General features: G+C 36.8%; 1 protein-coding gene across 7 annotated transcripts in view; it reads left to right on the top strand.

Annotated features, from left to right (window-relative positions):
* The window catches only part of BCAS3 (BCAS3 microtubule associated cell migration factor), a 695,431-nt gene that overhangs the window by 64,769 nt on the left and 616,229 nt on the right, over positions 1–14,433 (top strand). For all 7 annotated transcript variants that reach the window (XM_064378433.1, XM_064378430.1, XM_064378431.1 and 4 more), the window contains exon 6: positions 251–332. In XM_064378433.1, the coding sequence (XP_064234503.1) occupies positions 251–332 (82 nt within the window). The remainder of the gene's footprint in view (positions 1–250; positions 333–14,433) is intronic.

Genomic DNA, 14,433 nt, shown 5'->3' with positions numbered 1-14,433 from the left:
CAAACCTTTTTTCTTCTGTTCATATCAAGTGTATATTCTTACAGTTTTCTAAAATTACTTGCAGTAATTTAAGATGTGGATATACTTAACATGTATGACCAACAATAAATGTGTGTGGGTGTATATGTATATGTATGTATATATATTTCTGATAAAATATTGTTACAAAATTTAGAAGATCTTGTTTTTATATATTACTGTTGTGACCTGCATTTTCCCACTGAAATATTTTCTTTCTTCTCTTATGCAGATCAGTGGGGAAGCACAGGAGCTCTTCTCTGTTCGACATGGCCCAATTCGAGCAGCTAGAATCTTGCCTGCTCCACAGTTTGGTGAGTGTAGTCCTTAAGAAAAAAATCATTCAGAAAAGAGTTTCTCTTTTGTTGGTCTTGGACTACAAACAGCAAGAATGATAACTGAAGTCTGTTTTCCTCCAAGTGTCCATTCCCCTTCCCCACCTCCCCCAAAGATAAACTTAGTTCTGTCAGTTGAGATGGAAATAGGTAATCTTAACCAATTCAATATGGCCATTCACTTTCTGCTGTGGTTTTGATTTATCTTCATCCTCTTTGATCTCGCTTTAGCCTCTGTCTTTGCTGGCTCTTTCTTGAAGTCCTTTTCTCTCTTGGTTTTCATGGCATCCTTCTTCCCAGATCCCTTCCTGGCTGACTGTGCCGCCTTTGTTATGTTTCTGGCTTAGCTTTCTTCTGTGGGTATTCCTGAAGTCTCTGTTGTTCTCATGCCTTTGCCCTCCTTCTCAGTTATACTTATGCCGTGGAGAGCTTGGTTTTCACTTTTATCTGGGTTGTAGATGATTCTGTTCTCTGCATCTACAGCTATGTCAGAAGTGGAGTTTTGGTCTTTTAAGCTTGTAATTCTGCTTTAATATAGAATACTTCTTAATGTTGTGTTTAAATAGTATATATGTTTTATATTAAAAGAATTCAGATATGTGTTTGTATAAAATCTGCTGTTTAGATGGCTAAGTAATTCCTTACTCCTTAAAACTCTGAGTTTTCCAAAGGTAATATTTTCTTATTTTTCCTGTGTTCACTCAAGAATGCTTTTGCCTGTGCACTAAAAATGTAATCATAATGATCATGTTTGGATACTTTAAAATCCTTTTAAAACGAGGATATTAAAATATTTTGATTCTATTATATTTTAAAAAGTTATCTGAAGTAAAAAAAATCTTATAAGACTTCTGTTAGCAGTTAATCCTTTAAATTTGTGAGAATGATGTTTTCGAAAACTTACGACATTGTGATTGTGCGTAAATAATTTAGGGATTAATTTGGTGACTAAATCTGCCTAAATGAAGTGAGCAGGGTGGAGGAAACAAGGCAACAGTATCTTGCAGTCATGTGTAGATTTTCTCCCTTGCTATTCAACTCTATGGCATATTCTGATTTCGGCTCTTTAGCTGTCTCTCTGTTTCTTTCTCACAGAATTGATTGAGTTCTCTCTCACTCTCTCATGCCCTGTCACTCTCTCTCGTTCTGTTTTTTTGTTGCATTTATACTTTGGTGAAATATTTTGACAGTGATGATTCTAGACCATCATTTTCTAGAAGGTTTTTGGAGTAGCCGGCTTTCTCTTTGGATAGTTGGAATCAAGGAGGACTTTATTACTAAAGGACTCGGCTCTGTTTCTTTGTGTGTAATTCACAGACGAAGATTTTTCCCTCTTCATGTTATTTATGAAGTTGTTTTGTTTATGCTTATTATCAATGTTCATCTTTTCTCAACTTTAAGGAGAAATACGTCATGAAAATATCTAATATTGCTAATATTTTATTTAGAAAATTTAGTTTACTTTCCTCTTTTAAAAAAGATTTCTTCCTTCACTATAATGTACTTACTTAAAAATATATTGTTAGATTTAAAACATAGTTTTACATGGGTAAGTTTTCTGTTATGATTTGAACAAATTACTTGTGTAGCTTTTATTGTATTAATTTTTAGATTTTTAAAAAAGACTGGTCAAGTGCAGTAGTGAGAAGGGGGGAGAGTAGAACAAGGAGTACCATCTGTAACTGACTGTAAACAATCAATTGAGATAACTCACTACCTTTGGACCACCCTTTTAGATTTTTTTTCCCCCAAAGTTATCCATGTAAATGATCACATAAAACTTTTAATGGAAAAGAATAATACCCACTTTTCTCTTTTACCCATTTTGCTCTAATTTGTTATGATGGAATATGTGGCTTTCTGAAAAAGGATGTGTGGGAGATACTGTCTGCTTTCATTCTTCCTTCACTCTTGATCGATTATTTGGCTGGATAACAAATACATGTTTATAAGAATGTTACTTCAGAATTTTGAAGGTATCGGTGTAACATAGGTTGAAAAGTCTGAGGCCATTTACTTTCTGGAAATTCGTACAATGTTGGCTTTGTTCCTGATGTTCTGAAACTCTGCAGCCTTGTGTCTTGATTCATACATTTTCCTGGACCCTTTTAATGTGGAAATGCAAGTCTGGTATTTTGACGGAATGGCTTCAATTTTTTGTTGTTGATTTTTTCCATTAAGTTTTCATTGTTTACTCTTTCTATAACTTGTATTATCTGGATGTTAAATCCCCAGTACTGCTTAGTTTTAAAAAATTAATTGCTTGTTCTTTTTTAGAGATAGTTCCAATGTGGCTTACTAATACTTTTATTGAATAATTCTTTTCTACTGTTTTGTTTTTCTTATCGTATACTTCTCATATCCAAGACCTTCGTCCCTCCTTCTTTCCCTTCCATTCTTCTTTTTGGTATACTTTATATATAAGTAGGTAGCAAATAGAATCCAATGATATATAAAAAGAATTACACATCAGGACAAAGTAAGATTTATTCCAGGAATACAACGTTGGCTAACATTTGAACATTGATGGGCCGAGTGCCGTGGCCATGCCTGTAATCCTAGCAGTTTGGGAGGCTGTGGTGGGTGGATTACGAGGTCAGGAGTTTGAGACTAACCTTGCAAACATAGTGAAACCCTGTCTCTACTAAAAATACAAAAAATTAGCCGGCTGTGGTGACGGCCGCCTGTAATCACAGCTACTCTGGAGGCTGAGGCAGGAGAGTCACTTGAACCCAGGAGGTGGAGGTGGCAGTGAGCTGAGATTGCGCCATTGCACTCCAGTCTGGGCGACAGTACAAGACTCCGTCTCAAAAAAAAAGAAAGAAAATTAATCAATGTAATCTGTATTAGAGCGAAGAAGAAAACCTGTATGATCATCTCAATGGAAGTAGAAAAAAATCTTTGCCAAAACTCAGTAGCTATTTATGATAAAAAGTTTTAGTAAACTAGAAATAGAAAAAAAACTTTCTGAATATCATAAAGGTTTTCTTTTAAAAAAAATCTATAGCGAGTATCATACTCAGTGGTGATATAGTGAATGCTTTCCTGCTGAGTTCAGGATGACTTCTATTACTACTTCTATTTATTGCAGTTCCTAGCCATTACAATAAGGCAAGAAAAAAAAAGACATAAAGATTAGAAAGAAGGATGTGAAAGTGTCTTCATTCATCAGTAACATAATTGTGTACATAGAAAATGCAATGGAACCAACAATTGGTTAGAATTAATCAGTTAATTTAGCAGAGCTGCGGCATACAAGATTCTGTAAGTCGTTTGTGAACTGAATCCCTTCCTGTGTATTTTTCCAGCGTCACGTTCTGCCATCCTTACCCTGTCCCTTCCACTAGTCATCACAACATTCCCTTGTTTTAGTTGTACTGTATTTCTTTCATTTCCTCAAAAGATCCATCTTCCTGCTTTCAAATCTGCATTTGTTATTTCCCCTCCTAGAATATTCATGTCCTTCTACCGCCTCTTGCTCCTTATCCACTGTCAGTAGTGTGTGCTCCCATAGGACTTAATGTTCTTTAATTGCTCGTTTGCCCGTTTGCTATATTTGTAGACTGTTTTTATGTATTCAGTGCCTCACAGAGTGCTTTATATAAGGTATTAATAAATATTTGTTGAATGTTGCTGGATTGTGTAATACTTTGAAAGTTAAGACCTGGAAGAAGAAGTGAGTTCTCTTTCTGAAGGTATTTCTGTAGAAAGTCTGTCTCCTAACTAAAAGTAAAAAACTGAAGGATTTGGTTGTCTTCTTATCCCACAGAAGACCATCATTGAATTTAAGGAATTTAATTCATGTCAGCATAGCTTATGCATCCCTGCTTCTTCATGGCCACTATCAACAATAATTGATTATTTTCTTAATGAACCTAGATCTGCTTTAGGATTTTTTTTCAATGCAACATTCTAGAAAGCTATGACCAATTAATTGGTATTATGTCAGATAAAAACTGTTACTAATTATCTTTCAAATCTATTCTTCTAGAACTTAATTCCAAGTAATAGAGTCTTCTCATTCATTACTCTAAGTAGCCATTTTGGCTTTTAATACCTCACTTTTGTAATAAAATGTATCACTATGGGCCAGGCCCAGTGGCTCACTCCTGTCATCCCAGCACTTTGGGAGGCTGAGGCCGGTGGATCACGAGGTCAGGAGATCAAGACCATCCTGGCCAACATGGCGAAACCCCTTCTCTACTAAAAATACAAAAAATCAGCCGGGCATGGAGGCATGTGCCTGTAGTTCCAGGTACTTGGGAGGCTGAGGCAGGGGAATTGCTTGAACTGGGAGGTGGAGGTTGCAGTGAGCTGAGATTGCGCCACTGCACTCCAGCCTGGCGACAGAGCAAGACTCTGTCTTAAAAAAAATGTATCAGTATGTACATTTTAATATACAAGTCAAAAATTTTGTATGGTTATAGACTTTGTGCTCACAAAGATTATTTCTGAAGAATGGGATCAGAAGAGACTTTCATTTCCTTTAATATGTTTTTTATTTCTTTAAGGACCATGTAATTCTAACCACTGAAAATATTGATTATTAAAAAATCAAATAATACTGAAATGTGGGCAATGAAAATTTATGTGAGACTGTGTTAGCAAAAGTAAACCTGACTGCTTCTTCCTTTTCATCCTTCCTCAGATGTTGAGCGTATACTGAAGGCCCATATTAACAGTATATATTTCCAGGTTTTTTCCCCTTAACTATTCACACATGCATAACACTAACTTATATTATTATGTCCCAGGACTGATTCAGATTCTTTATATGTATTACATGTATTAGACATTGCTTTATTTCAGAACTTAGATATTTCTTTTATTATTGCTAAAAATTATGTAACATTGTATTGTATGGGCATTTATGTTGTTTTTCAGCTTTTTCCCTATTGGTTATGTTGTTGTGTACCTCCATATATATACATTTTAAAAAATATACAAGGATTTATTTTTTTTAAGGATAACTCCTAATGGGGAATTGCTCAAAGGATCTGTGTATTTCAATTTTGATGCATGCTGTAAAATTTCCTCTGAGAGAGAGTCTACCAACATTTTTACATGAGAATACCATTTCTCCTTATTCTGTCCTATACTGGTCATTATGAATGTTTTCAATCTTTGCCTGTCTGGACAGCAGAAAATCCTATTCATATGTAACTCAAAAATTTTAATATTTAGAGACAGTCTCACTTTGTGGCCTAGGCTGGGATGCAGTGGTGTGATCCTAGCTCACTGAAGCCTCAAACTCCTGGGCTCAAGCAATCCTCTACCATAGCCTCCTGAGTTGCTAGGACTACAGGCACACGTCAGCATGCCTGGCTAATTTTGAATTTTTTTGTAGAAGTGAGGTCTTGCTATGTTGCCCAGGCTAGTCTTGAACCCCTGGCCTCAAATAATTCTCCCATCTCAACCTCCCAATGCTGGGATTATAGATGTGACCCACTGTACCCATATGTAATTTTTTGATCCTTGATTACTAGGGAGCATAGAAAATCCTCATATTTTTATTATTTATATTCATTAATATCACATTTATATTCTTTCTCATTGATTTGAGCTCTTTACTAGGTTATTATTAATCTTTTGTTTCATATTAAAAAAAACCTTCTGTATTTTACTATGCCTAACTTTAAACCATGACTTTTCTTGAAAGTTTAATTAACATTTTGTTTTGTTGTAGTTATTCACCTTCTTGCTCTGTTACATTTTCCTTACTGTTCATGGTCAGGAGTAGTTCTTGCTTGCCAGTCTCTAATTTTAATAGATTTTGGACAAAATTTCTCATTTATTATGGAGTTTCCCTTACTATAATGTTAGCTTTTTGGAATGACAGGAACTATGTGTTTCTAATATTTGCATTCTTTGCAGTGACTTGCATAATAATAATGTGTGCCATATGAGGGGTACCCCATAATGAATTTATTCAATATTTTATAGATAATCTAGAATGCCACTTTTCGTAAAGTGTTTATAAATTATCAGTGATCAAATGATACATTTTATTTTATTTATTTTATTTTGAGACAGGGTCTCTCTCTGTTGCCCAAGCTGGAGTACAGTGGCACAATCATGGCTCACTGCAGCCTTGACTTCCTGGGCTCAAGTGATCCTCCTGCCTTGGCCTCAGGCATGTGCCACCATGCCTGGCCAATTACAGAGTCATGCTCTGTCACCCAGGCTGGAGTGCAATGGCGTGATTGTAGATGGGGTCCCACTGTGATCCACAGGCTGGTCTTGAACCACTGGCCTCAGGTGATCCTCCTGCTTTGGCCTCCCAAACTATAAGGACTACAGGTGTAAGCCTCTTTGCCTGGCCTGGTGGTGTTTTCTGCATTAATAGAGTTTATAACTCTTAAGAATTGTATTAGCCTTGTGTATATGCTGTTTCCTTCCTGCTCATGGAGAAAGACAATCATTTTGGCCTTGAATAATTTCTTAGAAATGCAGATGTAAATTAAAAAAAAATACACACACACACACTCTCTCTCTCTCTCTCTCACACACACACACACACACACACACTCTCTCTCTCTCTCACACACACACACACACTCTCTCTCTCTCTCACACACACACACACACACACACACAGTCTGTTCAGCCAAAACACTAGCAAACCTCTAGAAGTAGGCCAACTGACATTTGTTTATATTCCTCACCAGTCTTTTGCAAAGATGAAGAAACAGGCTTATTGACATTTTAAATGGTAAACTATGAGATTTAGGGCTTCTCTAATGTTTTCTGCTCTAATGACTTCTCAGTTTGCCTTGTATATTGTATATTTTTAAAACTAACACCTAGTTTTTATTATTGAGGTCTTACTGCTTGTGATCATTTAGGTTTTTGCAATATTTTGCTAAGCCTGTGATTTAGGTAAATTGTAACTTGAGAACATATGTTCTGTTCATCTTTTATTTCTTTAATGTTTTTGGTCAGAGAACAGTGTTTCTAGGGGAGAATGTCTGCTTTAGAGGTGCTGCTTTTTTAGTTTGGTGATTTCATGGTTTTAGGTATAAGAAACTGATTTCAGAAGATTCTTAGTTTATACCTAACTGAACCCTGTAATTAGGACGTTTTTCTAAAAGAGCTGTAGCGAGAAATGTACTGAACAGAAAAGAGAGGTGAATTAAGTAAACTATATGATGCTTGATACTTTTCAGATAACATTTTAGGTTGATTGTATACATTATTACTGCTTTACCACTGTTCTGTAGGGTGAGTACCATTATTCTCATTCACAGGTGAGGAGGCTTAAAGCTCGAAGAAATTAACAGTTGGTAAATGGTGAAACTGAAACTTGTAATATCAATTATTATTTGGTTATATAACACAAAGTATAAAAAAGTACAAAGTATCTCAGAATCCTATTCCCTGAAGATGCCCTCTGTTAATCTCTTGTTTTATATCATTTAAGCCTCTTTATACACACACTCCATACACATGATGTGTTTTAAAAATTGGGATTACTGTGTAATGTATTTTGTATCCTTTTATTAATTTAACATTATTAGTTGAGCATTTTCCTGTTATTAGATATTCTCCTTTAATATGCTTTTCAATAGCTGCATACATTTTCATCATGTGGGTTTACAATTACTTATTTAAGCAACCGTAACATTTTTCATTTTTCTCCTAATTTTTCTATTTTTAATTTTTTAAATTGATACAAATATTTTATATGTTATGTGATACTTGCGAGTATTTCTTACATACATAGAATGTGTAATGATCAGGTTAGGGTATTTTAGGTATCCATCACCTGAAGTATTTATCATTTCTATATGTTGGTAACATTTCAAGTTCTGTCTTCTAGCTACCTTGAAATATATAATACATGTTGCTAACTATAGTCATCCTACTCTGTTACTGAATATTGAGGCTTACTTGTTCTAACTCAGTGGCCCCAACTTTTTCAGCATCAGTGACCGGTTTTGTGGAAGCCAGTTTTTCTATGGATATGGGGGCATGGTGGGGGGATTATTTCGGGATGAAACTGTTCCACCTCAGATCATCAGGCATTAGTTAAGATTCTCGTAAGTGTACAGCCTAGATCCCCCACATGCACAGTTTGTAATGGGATTGGTGCTCCTATGAGAATCTAATGCCACCACTGACCTGACAGGAGGTGTAGCATAAGCAGTAATACCTGCTCTCCTAATGCTTACCTCCTGCTGTTTGGCCCAGTTCCTAACAGGCCACGAATTGGTACCAGTCTGCGGCCCAGGAGTTAGGGACCCCTTTTCTGTGTGTTTGTACCCATTAACCAACCTCTCTTTATCCATCCCCCTTCCACCCACACATTATTCCCAGGCTCTGGTATGTATCATTGCATTCCCTATCTCCATGAGATCAGTTTCTTTAGCTTCCACATATAAGGGAGAACATGTAACATCTGAATTTTCTGTGCCTGGCTTATTTCACTTAACATAATTACCTCTAGTTCCATCCTTGTGCTGCAATGACATGATTCTATCATTTTTTATGGCCATATATTATTTCATTCTGTATGCCACATTTTCTTCATTCATTCATTCATTCATTGATAGGCACTTAGGTTGATCGCATATCTTTGCTGCTGTGAATAGTGCTGTGATAAACATGTGAGCACAGATTATACAGATTTTGTTTCCTTTGGATAAATACCAAGTAATGGGATTGCTGGATCATATGGTAGCTCTATTTTTAATTTTTTGAAGAATCTCCATATTGTTTTCCATAGTGGTTATATCAGTTTACACTCCCACTAACAGCATATAAGAGTTCCCTTCTTGGCTAGGTGTGGTGGTTCACGCCTGCAATTCCAGCACTTTGGGAGGCTGAGGTGGGCGGATCATGAGGTCAAGAGATCAAGACCATCCTGGCCAACATGGTGAAACCTCCTCTCTACTAAAAATACAAAAATTAGCTGGGTGTGGTGGCGTGCGCCTGTAGTCCCAACTACTTGGGTGGCTGAGGGAGGAGAATCACTTGAATTTGAGAGGTGGAGGTTGCAGTGAGCAAAGATCGTGCCACTGCACTCCAGCCTGGTGACAGAGGAAGACTCTGTCTCAAAAAAAAAAAAGGGAAAAAGGAGTTCCCTTCTAAATACAAAAAATCAGCCAGGCGTGGTGGTGGTGTGCACTTGTAATCCCAGCTATTCAGAAGGCTGAGGCAGGAGACTCACTTGAACCTGGGAGGCGGAGGTTGCAGTGAGCTGAGATCGTGCCATGGCACTCTAGCCTGGGAAGCAGAGCCAGACTCCATCACACACACACACACACACACACAAAGTTCCCTTCTCTGCATCCTTGCCAGCATCTTTTATTTTTTTATTTTAGCTAATAGCCGTTCTAACTGGGGTAAGATGATATCTCATTGTGGTTTTGACTTGCATTTCCCTGATGCTTAGTAATTTGAGTATTTTTCCTGTATACCCATTGGCCATTTGTATGTCTTCTTTTGATAAATGTCTATTCATGTTCTTAGCCCACATTTTGATGGGATTAAAAAAACGGTTGAATTGTTTGAGTTCTTTGTATATTCTGGATATTAGTCCCTTATTGGATGAATAGTTTGTAAATATTTTCTTTGATTTAACAAGTTGTCTGTTCACTCTGTTAATTGTCTTCTTTGCTGTATGGAAGCCTTTTAGTTTAATGTAGTCCTATTTGTATATTTTTGTTGTAGTTGTCTGTGCTTTTGAGGTCTTTAGTCATGAAGCTTTTGCCTAGACCTATGTCTTGAAGTGTTTTCCGTATGTGTGTGTGTGTGTGTGTATATATATACACACACACACACACACACACACACACACATATATATAGTAGTCTTATTGTTTTAGGTCTTACATTTATGTCTTTAATCCATCTTGAGTTGATTTTTGTATGTGGGGAGAGATAGATATTCAGTTACATTTATGCGTATGGATATTGAATTTCCTCAGCACCATTTATTGAAGGTGTCTTTTCCCCTGTGTATATTTTTGGCATCTCTATAAAAAATTAGTTGGTTGTAAATATATGGATTTATTTCTAGAGTCTCTGTTCTGTTCCATTGGTTTATGTGTCTGTTTTTATACCAATATCATGCTATTCTGGTTATTATAGCCTGGTAATATATTTTAAAGTCAGATAGTATGATGTGTTCACCTTTTTTTTTTCTTTTGACTCAGGATTGCTTTGACTATTTGGGCTCTTTTTTAATTCTATACACATTTGAGAATTGTTTTTTCTAATTATATAAAAAATGACGGTATTTTGAGGTTTATTGATTTTGTTTATCTTTTTGAATAACCAACTTTTTATTTCATTGATACTTTGTATTGTTTTTTGAGTCTCTATTTAGTTTGCCCTGATCTTTATTCTTTCTTTTATTCTAATATTGAGTTTGGTTTGTTCTTGCTTTTCTAGTTTCTTGAGGTGCATTGTTAGGCTGCTTATTTGAAAGATTGCTACTTTTTGGATGTGTTGATCGCTATAAACTTCTCTTTTGGCAGTGCTTTAGTTGTATCCCAAATGGTTTTGGTATAATGTGTTTCCATTTTAATTTGTTTCAAGAAATTTTTTGATTTCTCTTATAATTTCTTCAGTAACCCAGTGGTTATTCAGGAGTATCCTGTGTAATTTCCATGTATTTGTATAGTTTACTAAGTTCATCTTGATGTTGATATTTAGTTTTATTCCACTGTAGTCAGAGAAGATTTTGTTTTGTTTTGTTTTTGAGACAGAGTCTCCCTCTTTTGCCCAGGTTGGAGTGCAGTGATATTGGCTCACTGCAACCTCTGCTTCCTGGGTTCAGCAATTCTCCTGCCTTAGCCTCCTGAGTAGCTGGGACTACAGGCACTTACCACCACTCCCAGCTAATTTTTGTATTTTTAGTAGAGATGGGGTTTTTGCCATGTTGGCCAGGCTGGAAGATTTCAGTTTCTAAAAATTTGTTGAAAGTTATTTTGTGGCCTAACATATGGTCTATCTTGGAGAATGTTCTGTGTGTTGATAAGACTGTTTAACCAGCCTGGGCAACATTGTGTGACCCCATCTCTATAAAAAAAATTAGCAGAATGTATATTCTGTAGTTGTTGGATAGAATGTTCTATATATACCTGTTAGGTTCATTGGTTCTGAAGTTCAGTTTAAATCCAGTGTTTCATTGTTGATTTTCTGTCTGACTGATCTGTTTAATGCTGAGAGTGGGGAGTTGAAGCCCCCCACCATTACTGTATTTCAGTTTTTCTCTCCCTTTAGATATACTAATATTTGCTTTATGAATTTGGATGCTACAGTATTGGGTGCATATATATTTAGAATTGTTATATTCTCTTGCTGGATTGGCTCCTTTATCATTATATGGTGACTTTAAAAAAAACTGCTTTAGTTTTCATTTTGTTTGTTTTATTTTTGAAGATGAGGTCTCACAGTGTCACCTGGGCTGAAGTGCAGAGGTGTGATTGTAGCTCACGGCAGCCTTGAACTCCTAGGCTAAAGCAGTCCTTCTGCCCCAGCCTCCTGAGTAGGTGGGAGTACAGGTGTGCACCACCATGCCTGGCTAATTTTTAAAAAGTACTGTAGAGATGAGGGTTTTGCTCTGTTGGCCAAGCTGGTCTTCAACTCCTGGCTTCAAGTGGTCCTCCCATCTTGGCCTTCCAAAACACTGTGATTACAGATATGGCCACCATGTCCAGCCAAATTCTGTTTTATCTGATATCAGTATAGCTAGTCTTGCTCACTTTTAGTTTCTATTTGCATGGAGTATCTTTTCTCCATCCCTTTACTTTGAGTCTAAGTATGTCTTTAGGCAAAGTGCATTTCTTGTGGGCATCATATAGTTGGATCATGTTTCTTTTATACATTCAGTCAGCCCTTATCTTTTAAGCAGATAATTTAATCAATTTACATTTAAGGTTATTGATATGTGAGGTTTTGTTACTGTCATATAATTTGTTTTTCTGGTTGTTTTGTATATTCTTTTTTTTCTTCTCTTATTGTTTGTCATTTTGTTTGGTGATATGCTGTAGTGGTACCATTTGAGTCCTTTCTCTTCCTTATTTGTATGTTTGGTTTACCAGTGAATTATACTTTTGTGTGTTTTCATGATCGGGTGTATGTTATTCTTTCACTTTCATGTTTAGGACTCCTTTGAGCATCTCTTGTAGGCCTAGTCTAGTGGTGATGGATTCCCCCAGCTTTTGCTTATCTTGGAAAGACTTTATTTCTTCTTCATTCATGAAGGATAATTTTGCTGAATATAGTATCCTTGGATGACAGGTGTTTATGTTTTTTATTTTATCACTTGCAGAATGTGATTCAATTCTCTCCAGGCCTGTAGCTTTCTGCTGAGAAATCCACTGTTGGTTTAATGGAGGTTCCTTTATAGGTGACTAAATACTTTCACTTGCTGCTGTTAGTATCTTCTCTTTTGCTTGGCTATAGTTTGACTATAAAGTGCCGTGGACGAAGACCTCTTTGCATTATATCTGGGAATTTTTGGACCTCTTATTTGTGAAAGTCTAGGTCTTTCTCTTGCTAGACTTGGGGAAGTTTTCATCTAATATTTTGTTAAATAAGTTTTCTAACTCTTTCATTCTATCTTCATTCTTGTGGATATCAGTGTTTCAAATTTTTGGTCACTTTATGTTGTCCCAAATGTCACAAAGTCTTTGCTCATTCTTTTTCATCCTTTTTTCTTTATTTTTGCCTGACTGCATTATTTCAAAATAACTGTCTTCAAGTTCTGAGATTCTTCCTTCTGCTTGATCCTGTTTATTGTTGCATTTGAATATATTTGGTATTTTATTCATAGAATTCTGTTCTAGAATTTGTTTTGCTCTTTTAAAAAATACCTCTTTTGTAAACATCTTAGTCATATCTTTAATTGTTTTTCTGAATTTTCCGTATTGTTTTTCAGAACTCTCTTGTATCTCACTGAGCTTCTCTAAAATCAGTATTTTGAATTATTTTTCTGGGATTTTGTGAATTTTTTTATCGGACTCTGTTGCTGGAAAATTATCGTTTTCTTTTGTTGGTTTCATATTTTCTTGGTTTTTCAAATGTCCAAGCCTCTTTACATTGATATCTGCACATCTGGTTTAACAGTTGGGTTGCTTCTTCCAATTTTTTATTTTATTTTATTTATGTATATTTTTTAGAGATGGAGTCTCACTCTGCTGCCCAGGCTGGAGTTCAGTGGCGTGATCATGGCTCACTGCAGCTTTGACCTTCTGGGCTTAATCCTCCTACCTCAGCCTCCCGAGTAGCTGGAACTACAGGCATGTGCCACAATGCCTGGTTAGTTTTAAATTTTTTGTAGAGATAGGATCTCACTATGTTGCCCAGCCTGGTCTCAAATTACTGGCCTCAGGCAATCCTGCCTGGGCCTTCCAAAGTGCTGAGATGAGAGGTGTGAGCCACCATGCCCAGCTACTATGGGTAGGGCGCTTTGGCTTTGATTGTAGGTGCATATGTTAGTGTGAGCACTGTATAATTTCTTTGGCTGTAAACAATGTGAGTGGTATCTATGATTTCCTTGGTAGCTGTGGTCGTTAATACTGTCAACTTGATTGGATTGAAGGATACGAAGTATTGATCCTGGGTGTGTCTGTGAGGGTGTTGCCAAAGGAGATTAATACTTGAGTCAGTGGGCTGGGAAAGGCAGACTACCCTCAGTCTGGGTGGGCACCATCTAATTAGCTGCCATTGTGACTAGAGCAGGCAGAAAAACGTGCAAAGGCTAGACTGGCCTAGCCTCCCAGCCTACATCATTCTCCCATTCTCCTTGCTCCTCAGCTTGCAGACATTGTGATCCTGTGAGTTAACAATTAACTCTCCTTTATATATATATCCTATTAGTTCTGTCCCTCTAGAGAACCCTAGTATAGTAACTTTGGGTACAGTTATTAGTGGAGGCTGTGGTGAAGTTTTGCTGGGCAGTAGGACACCCGGTGGGCCATTCTTTGTGTTCTAGTGGTGGCAGTGATAGGCTGATTGTGCCTTTCTGCCCCAGGGCAGCTTGTACTGGCACCAGTGTTTGTGGGTCCAGGCAGTCTGATTCTTGGGCCTCAAGATGGCTTGCTTAGCAGTGGTAGGCCAGGCATGTGGGC

The sequence above is a fragment of the Aotus nancymaae genome, unplaced genomic scaffold (assembly GCF_030222135.1).
Source record: "Aotus nancymaae isolate 86718 unplaced genomic scaffold, 86718_ANA_hifiasm-v0.15.2.pri h1tg000018l, whole genome shotgun sequence".
Classification (NCBI taxonomy): domain Eukaryota; kingdom Metazoa; phylum Chordata; class Mammalia; order Primates; family Aotidae; genus Aotus; species Aotus nancymaae.
The sequence above is the reverse complement of the archived record's forward strand: the minus strand, read 5'-3'. Positions and strand labels throughout refer to the sequence as shown.